The sequence below is a fragment of the Anopheles arabiensis genome, chromosome 2, assembly GCF_016920715.1.
Source record: "Anopheles arabiensis isolate DONGOLA chromosome 2, AaraD3, whole genome shotgun sequence".
NCBI lineage: Eukaryota > Metazoa > Arthropoda > Insecta > Diptera > Culicidae > Anopheles > Anopheles arabiensis.
This window is the reverse complement of record NC_053517.1, coordinates 91,507,128-91,519,596: the sequence shown is the minus strand read 5'-3', so window position 1 is coordinate 91,519,596 and position 12,469 is coordinate 91,507,128. Positions and strand designations below refer to the sequence as shown.

General features: G+C 52.9%; 1 protein-coding gene across 11 annotated transcripts in view; it reads right to left on the bottom strand.

Moving 5' to 3' along the window:
• The window catches only part of LOC120897793, a 36,119-nt gene that overhangs the window by 4,057 nt on the left and 19,593 nt on the right, over positions 1-12,469 (bottom strand). For 3 of the 11 annotated variants that reach the window (XM_040302923.1, XM_040302948.1, XM_040302940.1), the window contains 4 exons: positions 4,261-4,485; positions 4,029-4,145; positions 2,807-2,845; positions 25-2,662 (listed from right to left, as the gene is read on the bottom strand). In XM_040302923.1, coding sequence (XP_040158857.1) covers positions 25-2,662; positions 2,807-2,845; positions 4,029-4,145; positions 4,261-4,473 — 3,007 coding nt within the window. In that variant the 5' untranslated portion in view covers positions 4,474-4,485. Of the gene's footprint in view, positions 1-24; positions 2,663-2,806; positions 2,846-4,028; positions 4,146-4,260; positions 4,486-5,864; positions 6,399-8,736; positions 9,246-10,459; positions 10,518-12,469 lie in introns of those variants that run through there. The other 8 variants (XM_040302933.1, XM_040302961.1, XM_040302900.1 and 5 more) reach the window with 7 other exon arrangements.

Genomic DNA, 12,469 nt, shown 5'->3' with positions numbered 1-12,469 from the left:
CAAAGCCGGACGGCGCAAACTTACCCAAGCACTCCGAGGTGGCGGCCGCCGCCATCGCTAGCTCCTCCTCGAGATTGTTCGGCTTGCAGCTGGTCGTCTTCCAGTGCGTGCGCAGCCCGGACGCACTGATGTACTTCTTATCACAGCCCTGGCACACGTACGGCCGGTCGTTCGTGTGCAGCCGCTTGTGCAGCTTCAGGTGCACGAACTGGGTGAACTTCTGCGGGCACAGGTCGCACGCGTACGGCTTCTGCCCGCTGTGCAGCCGCAGGTGCGTCTTCAGGTTCGAGGTGGAGCTGAACCGCTTCTTGCAGATGTCGCACTGGTGCGGCTTTTCGCCCGTGTGCACCAGATGGTGCTTCTGCAGATGGGCGAGCTGGGTGAAGGATTTCGTGCAGACGTTGCACTTGAACGGCCGCTCGCCCGAGTGCGTCCGCAGGTGCACCTTCAGGTTGGACAGCTGGCCGAACGTTTTGCTGCACACGTTACACTCGTAGTGCATCTTGCCGTCGCGCTTGCGCAGCGGGTACGGCAGGCTGCGGTAGCCGCGCGAGTTCGGGCTGCCCGGGGACATGGGGCTACCGCTGCGCGAGTACGAACCACCGTCCGGGCTGAGGCTGCTCGGGGGCGAGATACGCCCCGGGGACATGTGCGTGAGCGGCGTTAGCGGCTGCATTAGCGGGTGGCCCAGCGGTAGCTGCCCCTTCGACTGGAGCTGCACGTAGCCTGGGGCCGGCGCCGGTTGCGTTGGTGGCGGCGGCGGCGGCGACACCGAGCGGATGGTTGGCGTGGTCGACGAGGTCGTCAGTCTCTCGTAGTGGCCACCGTTCAGCGGCGGGCTGTAGGTGGAGCTGGAAGCGCTGTTGATCACACTGGCCGACCCGTTCGAGGTGGAGTAGAGGCTGCCGCTGCTGCTGGTGGCGGTGTAGCTCGGTACCGGGGACTCGTACGCCACCGGCGAGTGCGTTCGGTGGTGATGGTGCGGCGGCAGATGGTGATGGGGATGGTGCAGGTGCGGATGGTGCTCGCCTGGGTACACGATGGGCGAGGGCGAGGGAGAGGCAGCGGCCGTCGGCTCCTCCCGCGACTCGTGCAGCCGCTCGTGATGGTAGCCGCTCTGGTGCGGTTGCTGATGCGGCTGCAGATGATGGTGCGGGTGATGGTGCGCCTGCAGATGATGGTGGTGGTTGTGGTGATGGTGCAGATGATGCAGATGATGATGCAGATGGTGCTGGTCCGCGTGGTCCGCCTCCTTCGGCTCGGGACCGGCGGCGCCGTGATGGTGCGGCTGAGATCGGTTCGGCCCGTGGCCCGGTTCGGCCGGTTCGGGGGCCTGCGGGTTCTGCGAGCTCGAGTCGGGGCTGCAGGCCGTCCCGTACCGCTGCGACTTCTTGTACGAGTAGGCCATCTCGGTCGGGGAGGTCGGGGGCGGGGTCGCGTTCGGCTGCCGCCGGTGCGGATCGTCCGCCGACGGGGACGCTCGCTGGCTGCCGGTCAGGATGGTTTCCAGGATCGAGCTCGAGCTGGGCGGCGTGTAGCGGATGAAGGTCGCGGGCGAGGTCGAGGTCGGTTCGGCTTCGTAGTAGCTCTTGGTGAGCGGCACTACCACCGACGACTCCGGTGTCGCGTCGAGCACGATCACGGTGCTGGTGGCGGGCGTTACTTCCCGCATGCTCGCCACCACCACCACCGGTTCGCTGCTCGCGGGCACCGCCGGCTCCACCTCGCGCTCGGTTGGCTCCAGCTCCGGCTCTACCTTGAAGTTTTTGCTGTTGTTCTTAAACTCGTACTTGAGCGGCATCTTCATCTTCACCTTGCGGTACTCGTTCTTGTCGCACGGCTCGCTCGTGCTCACCTTGTGCTGGCCGACGCTCGTCTCCTTCGGCTCGATCGCCTTCTTCGAGCAGTCGAGCACGTAGTTGTGCTCGCTCTCGCTGTCGCTCGAGTCCTCCGGGGGCGTGAAGCCATCCTCGTGGTACCCGTGGCTGTGGTAGCCCTCGTCCGACCGTACCGACCCATCGTTCGGCGTCAGCTGATGCTCGTACGCCGTCTCTTTCGTCTGTGAGATCGGAGAGTCGGCATCGACCTCCTTGACGCTTTCGCGCAACAGTGGGCTCTGCTCGCGGATCACTATCCTGATGGGCGACCGGTCCCGCAGGGACTCGTCCCCGGTGACGGCCGCCGCCGAGCTGCTATTGCGAGGCTCGCGCAGTACCGTCTGGTGCAGGGCGTGATGCTTCGCGGAAGGAACATGACCACCGACGGTTGCGGGCGCCGGTGGTGAGGGACTGGGCGTTGGCGTACTGCGCACCATCGCCGGCAGGTAGAGGCCCATCACGTGCTTCACGTGGTTGTAGGCGATCTCCGGCGGGACGGGCTGTTTGTACGTCTTCTTCACGACCTCCTCGCGGCAGATCGAGTAGGTCGCCCGCTCGGGATCGATGTCGTAGCCGAGCCGCTTGGCAAAGTCGCGACAGTACCACACCATCAGCTCCTCGTTCGGCATGATGTCGCGTATCGTGTAGAAGTAGATGTGCTCCTGGTGCTGGCAGGCGACCAGATTCATCACGGAGAAGCTGTACGCGGACGCGACGTACCGCATCCAGTTGGATTGGGCCGTATCCGACCCGTCGAGATAGTAGAAATCACTGTCTTTGAATATCTGTGAAGAGGAATCAAAATGGGATGCTCCAGTTTAGACGAGAACGTACTAAAGAGAGAGAGAGAAATGCTAGAAGAGCATGAAGGAGCAGAAAATTCGGAGGGGACAGTTAATTTATAATACAAAAAGATTGTTCATAAGTACCTTGATATTCCCATAGGAAACGTGTCGCAGTTCCTGCACCTGCTCGTTGCGTTTGTTTTGGTTTTTATGTTAGATGTGTTAGATGGCGATAGAGATGGACCGGGTTGAGGGTTAGAGGTAGATTTCAGTAATTTCATAGTTGAAGGTTGGTTGGTTTTTTGGTAGTTTTGTTTTTTTTTTTGTACACGTCAGACACAAGAAGCAGGAAGTTGATGTTATGGAAAAAAGAGAAAGAAACATAAAGAGACATTATAGACAATGCAATTAAGGAGGATGTTTGCTGCTAATCTTAGTGCTACAGTTCATCTACTTGGTTGCATGCAAGGACATTATAGACATAGTAAAATCAGGAAATCGCTCCAGACACTCCAGACACTCCAGACAATGGCGGACAAGTCACGGTCGTCGATTCAAACACAAAACGATCGTTCAAATTTCCCCGACAACAAAGAAATTGGACAGAGAAAGTTATGCTACGCTGTACCTTTGCACGGGGAAAAAAGCGCGTCGTCTGCAACGAACTGCTGCTTTTTCATTTTGTTCTTGCTCTCTGATGTCTGTTGAGCACACACACACAGACCGGCGCTCTCTCTCGCTCTTTAGCTGTCAGCGAACAGTGAGAGTTGTGGGAAAAACTAAACTTCCTTATGGCACGTCTAGCGCTGGGCAGCAGGATACGGGAGGGAAAGAGAGCCGTCAGCGTATCAAATTGCAACGCATCCATCAACAGACATAAAGGAAAATCCTGTTCGAAGTGATGGTGCGAGTGAGATAGAGCGCACCAGGTCGAGGGAAAGGGTCCTATCCTGTTTCATTTCACAGTGAGGTAGGTCTTGTTTGGCCAGTAGAATGCGTTATTTACAAAGCAAGGAAAAATGGCAGACGCTGTGCTCTTTTCCACAGCAAAGGATTGAATAACGAAGCTTTTTTGGGGATTTTCGTGTATTCTTTTTGCACACAATAAAAGTGTACAGGAGACGAATATTTCATTATACAAAAGAAGATAGAATTGCATGCGTCCGGCGCATAACTTGCCCACTTGTCTTCGACAAAGGGGATGCTTTAGAGTCTGAGGCAACCACACAAAGACAAACCACCACCGTTGGATCTAGCAGCTAATGTAGTGACCGATAGAGCAACGAAAGGAAGGAACGGGACGGTTCCTTTGTCTAGCTGTGCTAACTTGAGCTAAAGTAAGTGTAAGAAAGCTCGCTCCACTTACCCTCCAGAAGTACCGCCACAGCTGCTTATCGCTCGGGTGGCTCGGTGTGCGGACGCCCTCGAACGGGCCGAACCGGGTGCCGCGCGGGATGACACCCGTACTCCATACGCCCTCAGTCTGTTTGGAAAGATCGGGAAACACACACAAAAAAGGGATTTTGTGATTATGAGATGGTTTTTGTTTGGGATTTTGCACTCCAGCACCGTCGGCAACCGGCCCGAATGATCCTTACCGTGGAGGTGGGCGTCGACAGGACGAGGGAGGGCTTGAGCGTCAGGCTGCGGGGGAGCGTTTTCTCCGCCCGGCCGGGCACACCCTTCTCGCAGGGCATGTCCGGCACGATGTACACCGCCAGCCGCTCGAAGTCTTCCTCGCGCATACGCGTAACATCGTAGTCCTGCTGCGCGTTTGGCGTAACGCTTCGAGGGGGATTCGCTCCAGACATTTTGATTAGCTGCTGTAGTACCGTGGCATAGAAAGAGAAAGAAGAAAAAAGAAAAAAAAATACAATAATTAGTCCACGTGTGTGTGAGAGGGTACAGCGGGAGCCAATGGAAAGAAAGACACTGAGGGAGAGAGATAAAGGCGTCATAAGCAGTAAGAATCGATTTCAGTTTCCACCTGCACGTCATGGACGTGCGACAGGGCCCGACCCCCTTCGGTCACCCCCATACTTGTGCTCCCATCCACCATTTGCAAAGCCCGCTTTGTTGTCTCAAGGTGAAGTGCCAGTGAAAGGATGCATGGACGATGAGCGTACACGATGCGGATGTCCAATCCGTTCCGCAAGCAGCGTCCTTGCGAGAGCAGGCGCGTAAAGCGGGGAAAACAGAATAGGGAAGGGGTTGGGGAAGGAACAAGAAGTGCGGGAAGGTGGGAATGAAAAATCCGACTCAAGGTCAGCATTAAACGCGCGTACGCTAGAGCGCGATAGCGCTTGGGTGAGCGGTGAGAAGACAGGAGAGGACACACGAGCGAGTGCGATGTGTGCGAGCGAGAGCGGAACAGTGCAGTTATGCAATGGCTTCCTAATCCTGAATGCAGCAGCAGCAGCAGCAGCACGAAATTGTCGGTGAGCGCGTATGCGCTTCTCGGCCCTCTCGTCGCTCGCCGCAACGTGTGTGTGTGCCTCATTTCCGTCCATGCTGCTTGCTAAATGGGACTACCGGGAAGAACGGTTTGAAGGTGAGGTGCCCCCTTAGTTTGTCCATTGTGGAGACAGACGAGAGAGGAGAGGAGCGGGGGCACCATTACGTTGTGAAGTGCCCAGAGTAGGTGAACTACTGCAGAAGCGTAATTTATCGATTCGGTCCGATTCGGCCCAACAAGATTAGAGTCCCAGAGACTCGTCGTGTGAAGGCTCACCAGCAAAAACCTGACCTCACACACTACGCGGTGGTAGTGGGGGAAGGCGTCACGATAATACACACACACACACACACACACACACACACACACACACACACACACACACACACACACACACACACAAACACACGAAAGGTTGACTGATTTACACCGCCAGCCACGGAATGAAAGTGAAATATCAAAGGTCAGACCAAATTAAGCACGTCACTACCGTGTTACACTGACCACCTACGGCTTTTGCTGGTTGTTCCCACAGTTCTTTTTGCCCAAGTGGACCTCGGGTCCCAGCGACTCAGCAGCGGCAAGAAAGGTTGGATTTTTATCACTCGTTTTACGGCCGCAGCTCAGCGCAAAGCTCAAGGATAGCACGCGATAGCATGGACGGTGATAGCCGTATGCTTATGCAACTGCATACTGCAGGCGACCACAGTTTATTGGTGCGGGTCCTTGCAACGTGACAGTACCCACCTAAGGTTGCGGTAAGGTTGCGGCCGGAAGCATTGATTTTGGATGGAAGCTCTTTCCTGTAGTTGTAGTTGCACACAGTCGCTTTGTGGGGAAAATAAAACACTTCTTGCAATTGGAGCGAGTAATCTAACACGAATCCAACAGGAATTATTGAGGACAAATCGTTATTGGAAATCATACGACACCTAATGGCTCCATTCTACACAGACACGCACACACACACAAACAGTCTTTATACTGTACAGCTCCCGACTGCGCTATCCCACACTGCTGTTCTGCTCGTGCACTGTGGACAAATGGATTCGACAGTGTCACAAGTCAGTCGCAGCATCCACCCGCATGCACGCACGCACAGACAGTAAAAACTGCACTCCTGACTAAAAGCGGCAACCACCCACACACACACACAATCAGAGGCAAAGGAACAAGAACAAGGAAGCGCACCACCACCGAGGAAGCAGGCAGGCGAAGTGCTTTAAAACCATCCGCTCGCTGTGCGATTCGATCGATTCACTTCCGTGTGTGTGGCAGCCCGTTTCGCTCCCGCAGTACGCGGATGCTGTCGCCCCGGGTGGGGGGGGGACGTGCGGACGGACGCAGCCTGTCGTATGTCTTGCCTCTCATTTCGCCAACGCGCTTGACAAGGAAGGGCGGACCGTTTTCCACCCGGACCCAACCCGACCCGACCCGAAGAGCCGAAACTCCTCTACTGACCCAGTTTGCGCTGTTCGCAAATCCTTGCCTTGTTCCTGGCTGCTGCTGCTGCTGCAGCAGCAAAAAAAACCCCGACACACCGACAATCGGTGACTTCCACCGCTCACTCTCACTCTCGTGGGGGGAGCCCGGTTTTGCGGTAGGTCTGGGATGCAGACATCTCTTATCTTGCACTCCTTGTTCGCATTCGTGTTTCGCTCCGCAAACCCGGGAGCCGAGTCCTTGCCAAACTGTGGAGAGGATGCATTCGGGCGCGGTGCACGATTGCCGGACTCTCCGGATGCAGCATCCGCTGGGCGTCGGGTTTGTTGGAGCGAGAGTTTTGAGGAGAGATTTTCTCTCTCGAGAGAGCCATGCTGAATGGCATGCGAAAGAGCGTATGCTCGTGAAGCAAGCGGAAAAGGGTTTTGTTTTCACGCCTATATCGTGTGCACCCGTTTCACTCTCGTTTTAGGTGTGAATGTTTCTGCCTGACTTTCCCGTCAAAAAGGGATGCATCTTCCCTTTTTGCTTTCTCAGAAAAAAAACACACACACTCTAGACAATTGAAATTAAATCCAAAAGCACAAACATGGCAGTGTTTCTTTGTGTGTCTACATAACATCCTTTCTGCGGCGCACGGTGAGATGAAATTGACCGCAAAAACCAAAACAATGCGCTCGCTGTTGTTTTGCTGTTGCTAAGAAAGGTTTTACTTTTATCCGTCTTTACTTAACCGAACAGGATAGAGAGCTAACAGGGAGAGGAGGTAGAGAGAGAGAGAGAGTTTTGTTGTTTTTCTAAATGCATCCTTGCACCCCAAAAATACACCGCTGCATTCGGCTACGAACCGGCGCTCTCTGTACGCTCAATCCGGGGAGGGGTGCGTCCACGAAAAGGGTGCAGCCCCCCGCCGTCTGCTGCAGCAGGGGTGCAATTGCGTCCGCGCGCCCGGTCAGTGGCAATTTGAGATTCCTAATAAACTTTCATCACTTTATTTTTAGCCCGCGCGCGGTTACTGTGCGCGCCACCGGGCGCCCCCATCGCAGGTAGCAGGCAGTGCCGCCCAGACAGATTCACGCAAAACCCGGCCCACGTTCAAACCGTTGGCTGATCGGATCAAAACCACCCAGACTACTGGCAGCCAATTGTGGTGGTGGGGGTGGTGGTGATGATGTCGGTGCAGCACCAATTCCTTCCCCTCACATCGAAACGGTAGCCAAACAGGAAAAACCTTCAAATTCTCATCCACTTTGCACTAGTTTTGCCCTGCTTTCCCGTTGCCGTTCGACCGACTTGCAGCCGAACGTTCGGCTTTTCCTCCGTGCGTGTAAGTGTGCCGGTTGTGCCGTCGGCCATCTTGCGTGTTGCGCGGTGCGAATTTTCACCCCATGCCAGCCGGATGCTAACCCCGCGCAGTGTCGTTTGCCAAAAAAAACGCCACCCGTACCCGATGATGATCGTGCGATGATGATCAAGGTTAGGGTAAGTTTTGTGTTACAACCATCGCTATTGCCCCGTTGAATGACCGGTCTCAAGTTAACGAACGGGTTTTGGGGATGTGCGAAGCTTCCTTCCTAGGGCTGCAGGCAGAGAGGGATAGTGATGGCGGAACAGGAATTTGCACGCTGAATGTGTACGCGCGAAAAGTGAAGGTTAGCGCGCGAACGGTGATCATGTGAGTGGCAGAGGTTCATCATTTCCCCCCTGCCCTTTTTGTAGTGGTATCGGGAAGGAAGCTGCTCTCCATTGAAGAATGGTAATATTTTCGGACATGTTCATAATTTTGTGAGGTAGTGAAAAGTATATCAATGGGTTGGTAGAGTTTTGCTTGAAATTTTCCTTATAATGATTGCTTTTTTATTAATTTAACATACTACAGTAAATTTTTGTCTTAACTGTTTGTAAAATGACCATAAATCAACAAGCGATTCAGCAAGCGAGAGGAAAAACTTTTTACATTGAAATACACAAAGCAGTCGCGGCGAGATTTTGGTACACGACTCGACGTGTAGAAAACAGTGCATCTATCTGCTCCACTAATTTGTCTCACTGAGCAATGGCAAGTTAAAGGTGAATAAAACCAATGAAAACAATGCACTTTTGTTCGAGCATAAATAAAATGAGTTTATACAACAATTTGAACTACGTTATGATCGTAATTAATCCTAACAATTACCTGTCCAATGATCACTAAATATTTGCTAACAATTTTATTCACTCGTTCTGCTACCCAAACTATAGCTTAACAATCGTTACACGATCACCACACACGTACAAGCGCTTTCCAGAACCGCGTTCGTTGTTACACCTTTGATCACCCTTCGATCACCAGTATCACCAGTAACAAAGCGAACAGAATGCGCGAGCCGGCAATCATCAGTGGAAGATACCGGCAGCAACCGATTGCATCGTCAACGATATCAATGTTTTCCACACACACACACACATACACACACACATACACAGACACCCGGTAAAAGGGCGCAAAACCGCACTCGAAACTAATCGTCGCGCGAGTCGCTGCTGTACTGGCACTTTCGTACCGGGTCTCGGGGTGCGCAACCTCCCCCAAAACACACGTACAGTTACAGCGCGGCGCAGCAGCATATCCGATGTTGCTGCGCGACACCACGCGAACCAACGCATCCGAGCTAAATTGCTGGCGTAAGGCAGAGAGAGAGAGAGGTGGTGGCAGGGTGACCACCCCGTAGCTGCCGACTAAGCTGCCAAAGCGGAAACTCGGGAAAAAGTGCCTACCCTCATCCGGCAACTCAACTGCACTGCAGGAGGAGTTGTGTGCAAGATGCAGTAGGAGTTCAATAACAAACAGACTGCTACACGCCCGACACATTCGGCTGTGTAAATATCTAGCGCAACCGTGGCTGGAGGAAAATCTTTCAAACAGCATTCCTGTGTGTAGGAAACCTTGAGTAGGAAAAATCAATCCAACGTCCCTGATTCCCCCCGTTTTGCAACCGTATCTTTGCAAGCGTGTTTGTTGTAACGCCGTTGTCAATTGGAAATCTCTATCCACAAACACCAATGATGCAGTGCAAACTGCACATGCACTCAGAAGAGGGGGATTAGGGCAGCGGAACGCGAGTCCCGCCATTCCGTCCGGCCGACCGGACTTTTTATGGGTTATAATTAGGCGCAAGGTTAACCTTAGCCGCCACAGCCACAGCGAGCGCTCCCGAATTTGCACCCACCCAAGTGTAGTGGTTAGTTTTTTGCTAGTGGAAGGAGAAAGAAGGAATGGAAACGAGTGGAAGAGGAGTGCTAGTGTGTGAATGATCGCGTCACTGTTCGTTTGCGAGAAAAGTGGCAATAGTGTTCGTTCGTCCGTTCGTCGTACGTCAATATTTGATGGTCGGGCCGGGTGGCGTCAGCGATGCACTTATGATGTGCACGGTCCGGTTTGCAACAACCCGCTCTGATGATGGTCACTGTAACTGTGAGGGAATGTATGAAGCTTCATATAGAGTGAGATTGAGCGGAATAAAACAATGTAAAGTGTAGTTCGTTTAAACACAAAGTTGGAAAGATGGAGACGCCCAGCCTTTTGTTTGCTGTTAATATGTTTAATGATGTAATATACTATTTATTACTACAAAAAACTCGTACCAATGCAATCAATTCGAATGATTCGGCATGCGAAAGCACAAACGACCTTGAGCAGCGGGTGCCAAGCGCCACCCACTCGCGGTCGCATTGCAATTCCACTGTGCGCTCCAATCATCCAGGGCACGTGACAATGGAAAGCGTTTTTGCGTACCAGCACCACTCTGGAGTGGGAGCTCCCCTGCTCTCGCAATAAACAATGACTTCCGAGCGAGTGATACGCGATATCAGCCATGGAGATGTGTTGTTGTTTTTTTTTTCTTTTTCCCTTTACTGACCTTGAGAATCGTTTCGCGTCGAAACCGAACCATTGAGTTAGCTGCGTAGCTTTCCTCTACGATTAGCCCGTTTATTTTCCGAGCAAAGACGTTTCTTGAAGAGGTATTGTTGAGGTTGAGGGCTGCGCTGAGGGGATTTACTTTCACTGTCGACAGAACGATGGCGCCCGGACGTATTTTGTAATAGCCGAAGCTTGAAGCGTAAGCGCGGTGATTTAACTTTTCTTTTCAATGCACAACCCTTCACGACGCTTGTCAGTGTGAGTGTCATGCACTGTCAGCACTGCACGCAAAATGGATACACTAAAAATAGCACCCACAAACAGGACGGTCACTCATGTCTGTGTCTTCAGTTTTTTAAGCAAAACAACATTTAAAATATGGATTTGCTGTCTTTTTGAGGAACTTGTTGGTGATTTGGTAACGACAAAACAGACACCATTTGATAATTCCATCTAGCGATCTTGCACACCGTAACGCAACTGATCATCTTCGTGCGCACAGCAAAATAAACCGTCCTGGATCGGTTTGAGTGTCGGTGAGTGTCCCATAAGCTGCTCCATTCTAGCACTCACTCGCATTCCCATCTACTGTTCCCCGCATTCCCTTACATCATAGTTCCTGTTTGTTTTTTGCTAGAAAGAATTGTTTCCTCCGGGAAGAGTGCTTTCCTAAACCAAAGTCAAGTGAGTGGCTTGCACGATCCTCTTGAGTGGCTCGGAAATTTACGGAGCTAGTTGGTGGTTTCACTTTTCACGCTCACCCACCCATCCCCTTTGTCTTTGTCTCTCGCCAGGGTAAACAAACGATTCAATCACAATGGAGTCCAGTCAAAGCAGATTGGCGCGTGCACTGCTGCTGCTGCTGCACCTTCCCCGCACTGTGTGCCATGAGTGTGATGCACCAAACCGCTGATAGTGTGTGGAGTGATAGGAGCGGAGACTTTTCGCAAGCGCAGCACAATGTCAACAGGCGCATCTTTAATATGTGCACCGCTCGCTCGCTCACTCACTCACCCTCCCGGCCCCAAGCACTCTTGTGTGTGAGCGGTGAGGCTTACATACTCTTATCAGTAGCGTTTAGAAGTAGCGAACAAAAACACTAAAAAAAGTGCTTGACAAATGAAGCATCCCGCCCGCTTCGATCGATGTTCCGGGAACGTGGGTTTGAGTTGCGAAGGGGGTTGGAGGGTGCATGGTGGATGATTAGCGCGCGGGTGGGTAGTGAGCGACCGTCCTGCGACGATGCCACGAGGCAGTCGAGGCGTCGAGTGTGTGTGTGTGTGTGTGTCGAGGCCTTGGCGAGGGCCGGACGGGCGCAACAAGCGAAAGTAAATATTTTTCTCCCAGCGCTTCCCATTGCATTGCATCAGAAGTTGTTGCATCGGCGACCCCGCTTCACGATCATCCCCTCCTTTCCCAACACCTCCCACTCCCCCCGTCAGGGTAAACAATCGGAGCGAACAATAAGGAACTATGTGCATCGCAGCACACACACACTGGAACTCACTGGGACCCGCACTGGGGCTGGACACGAGCGCTTGATTGGGCGGTTGACAATGGCGGTGAAGTTCAAGGGGCGGGTGGTGAGCACTAACACACACACACACACACACACACGAAGAGTAGAGTGGGGCCGGTTGTCACGTTTTCCGTCGACCTACACGTGATCATCGAATGTCATCTCGACGGTTTTGCGCTCATTGTTTTCTCATTGTGGCGCGTGTGGCATATATCTGTGTGTGTGTGTTTGTGCTTGCAATTTGGATTTTGCGACGAGGCTGATTAGACCCATTCCGCGAGTCGCGCGTTTCGTAATGCCGCGTAAATCTCAATCGGTGCATCCCGCGGCGACACACCGCGGCCGGCTGTCTTGGTGTGCCCTTCAGTTATGCTGCTTTATGTGTGTGTCATTGCAAACTGTTTGCAAATGAATGCGTGTAGATATGCATATAAACAACATAAACGGGGTTCAACAGATCAGCAAATAAAGTGTAAAAATAGCATCTAA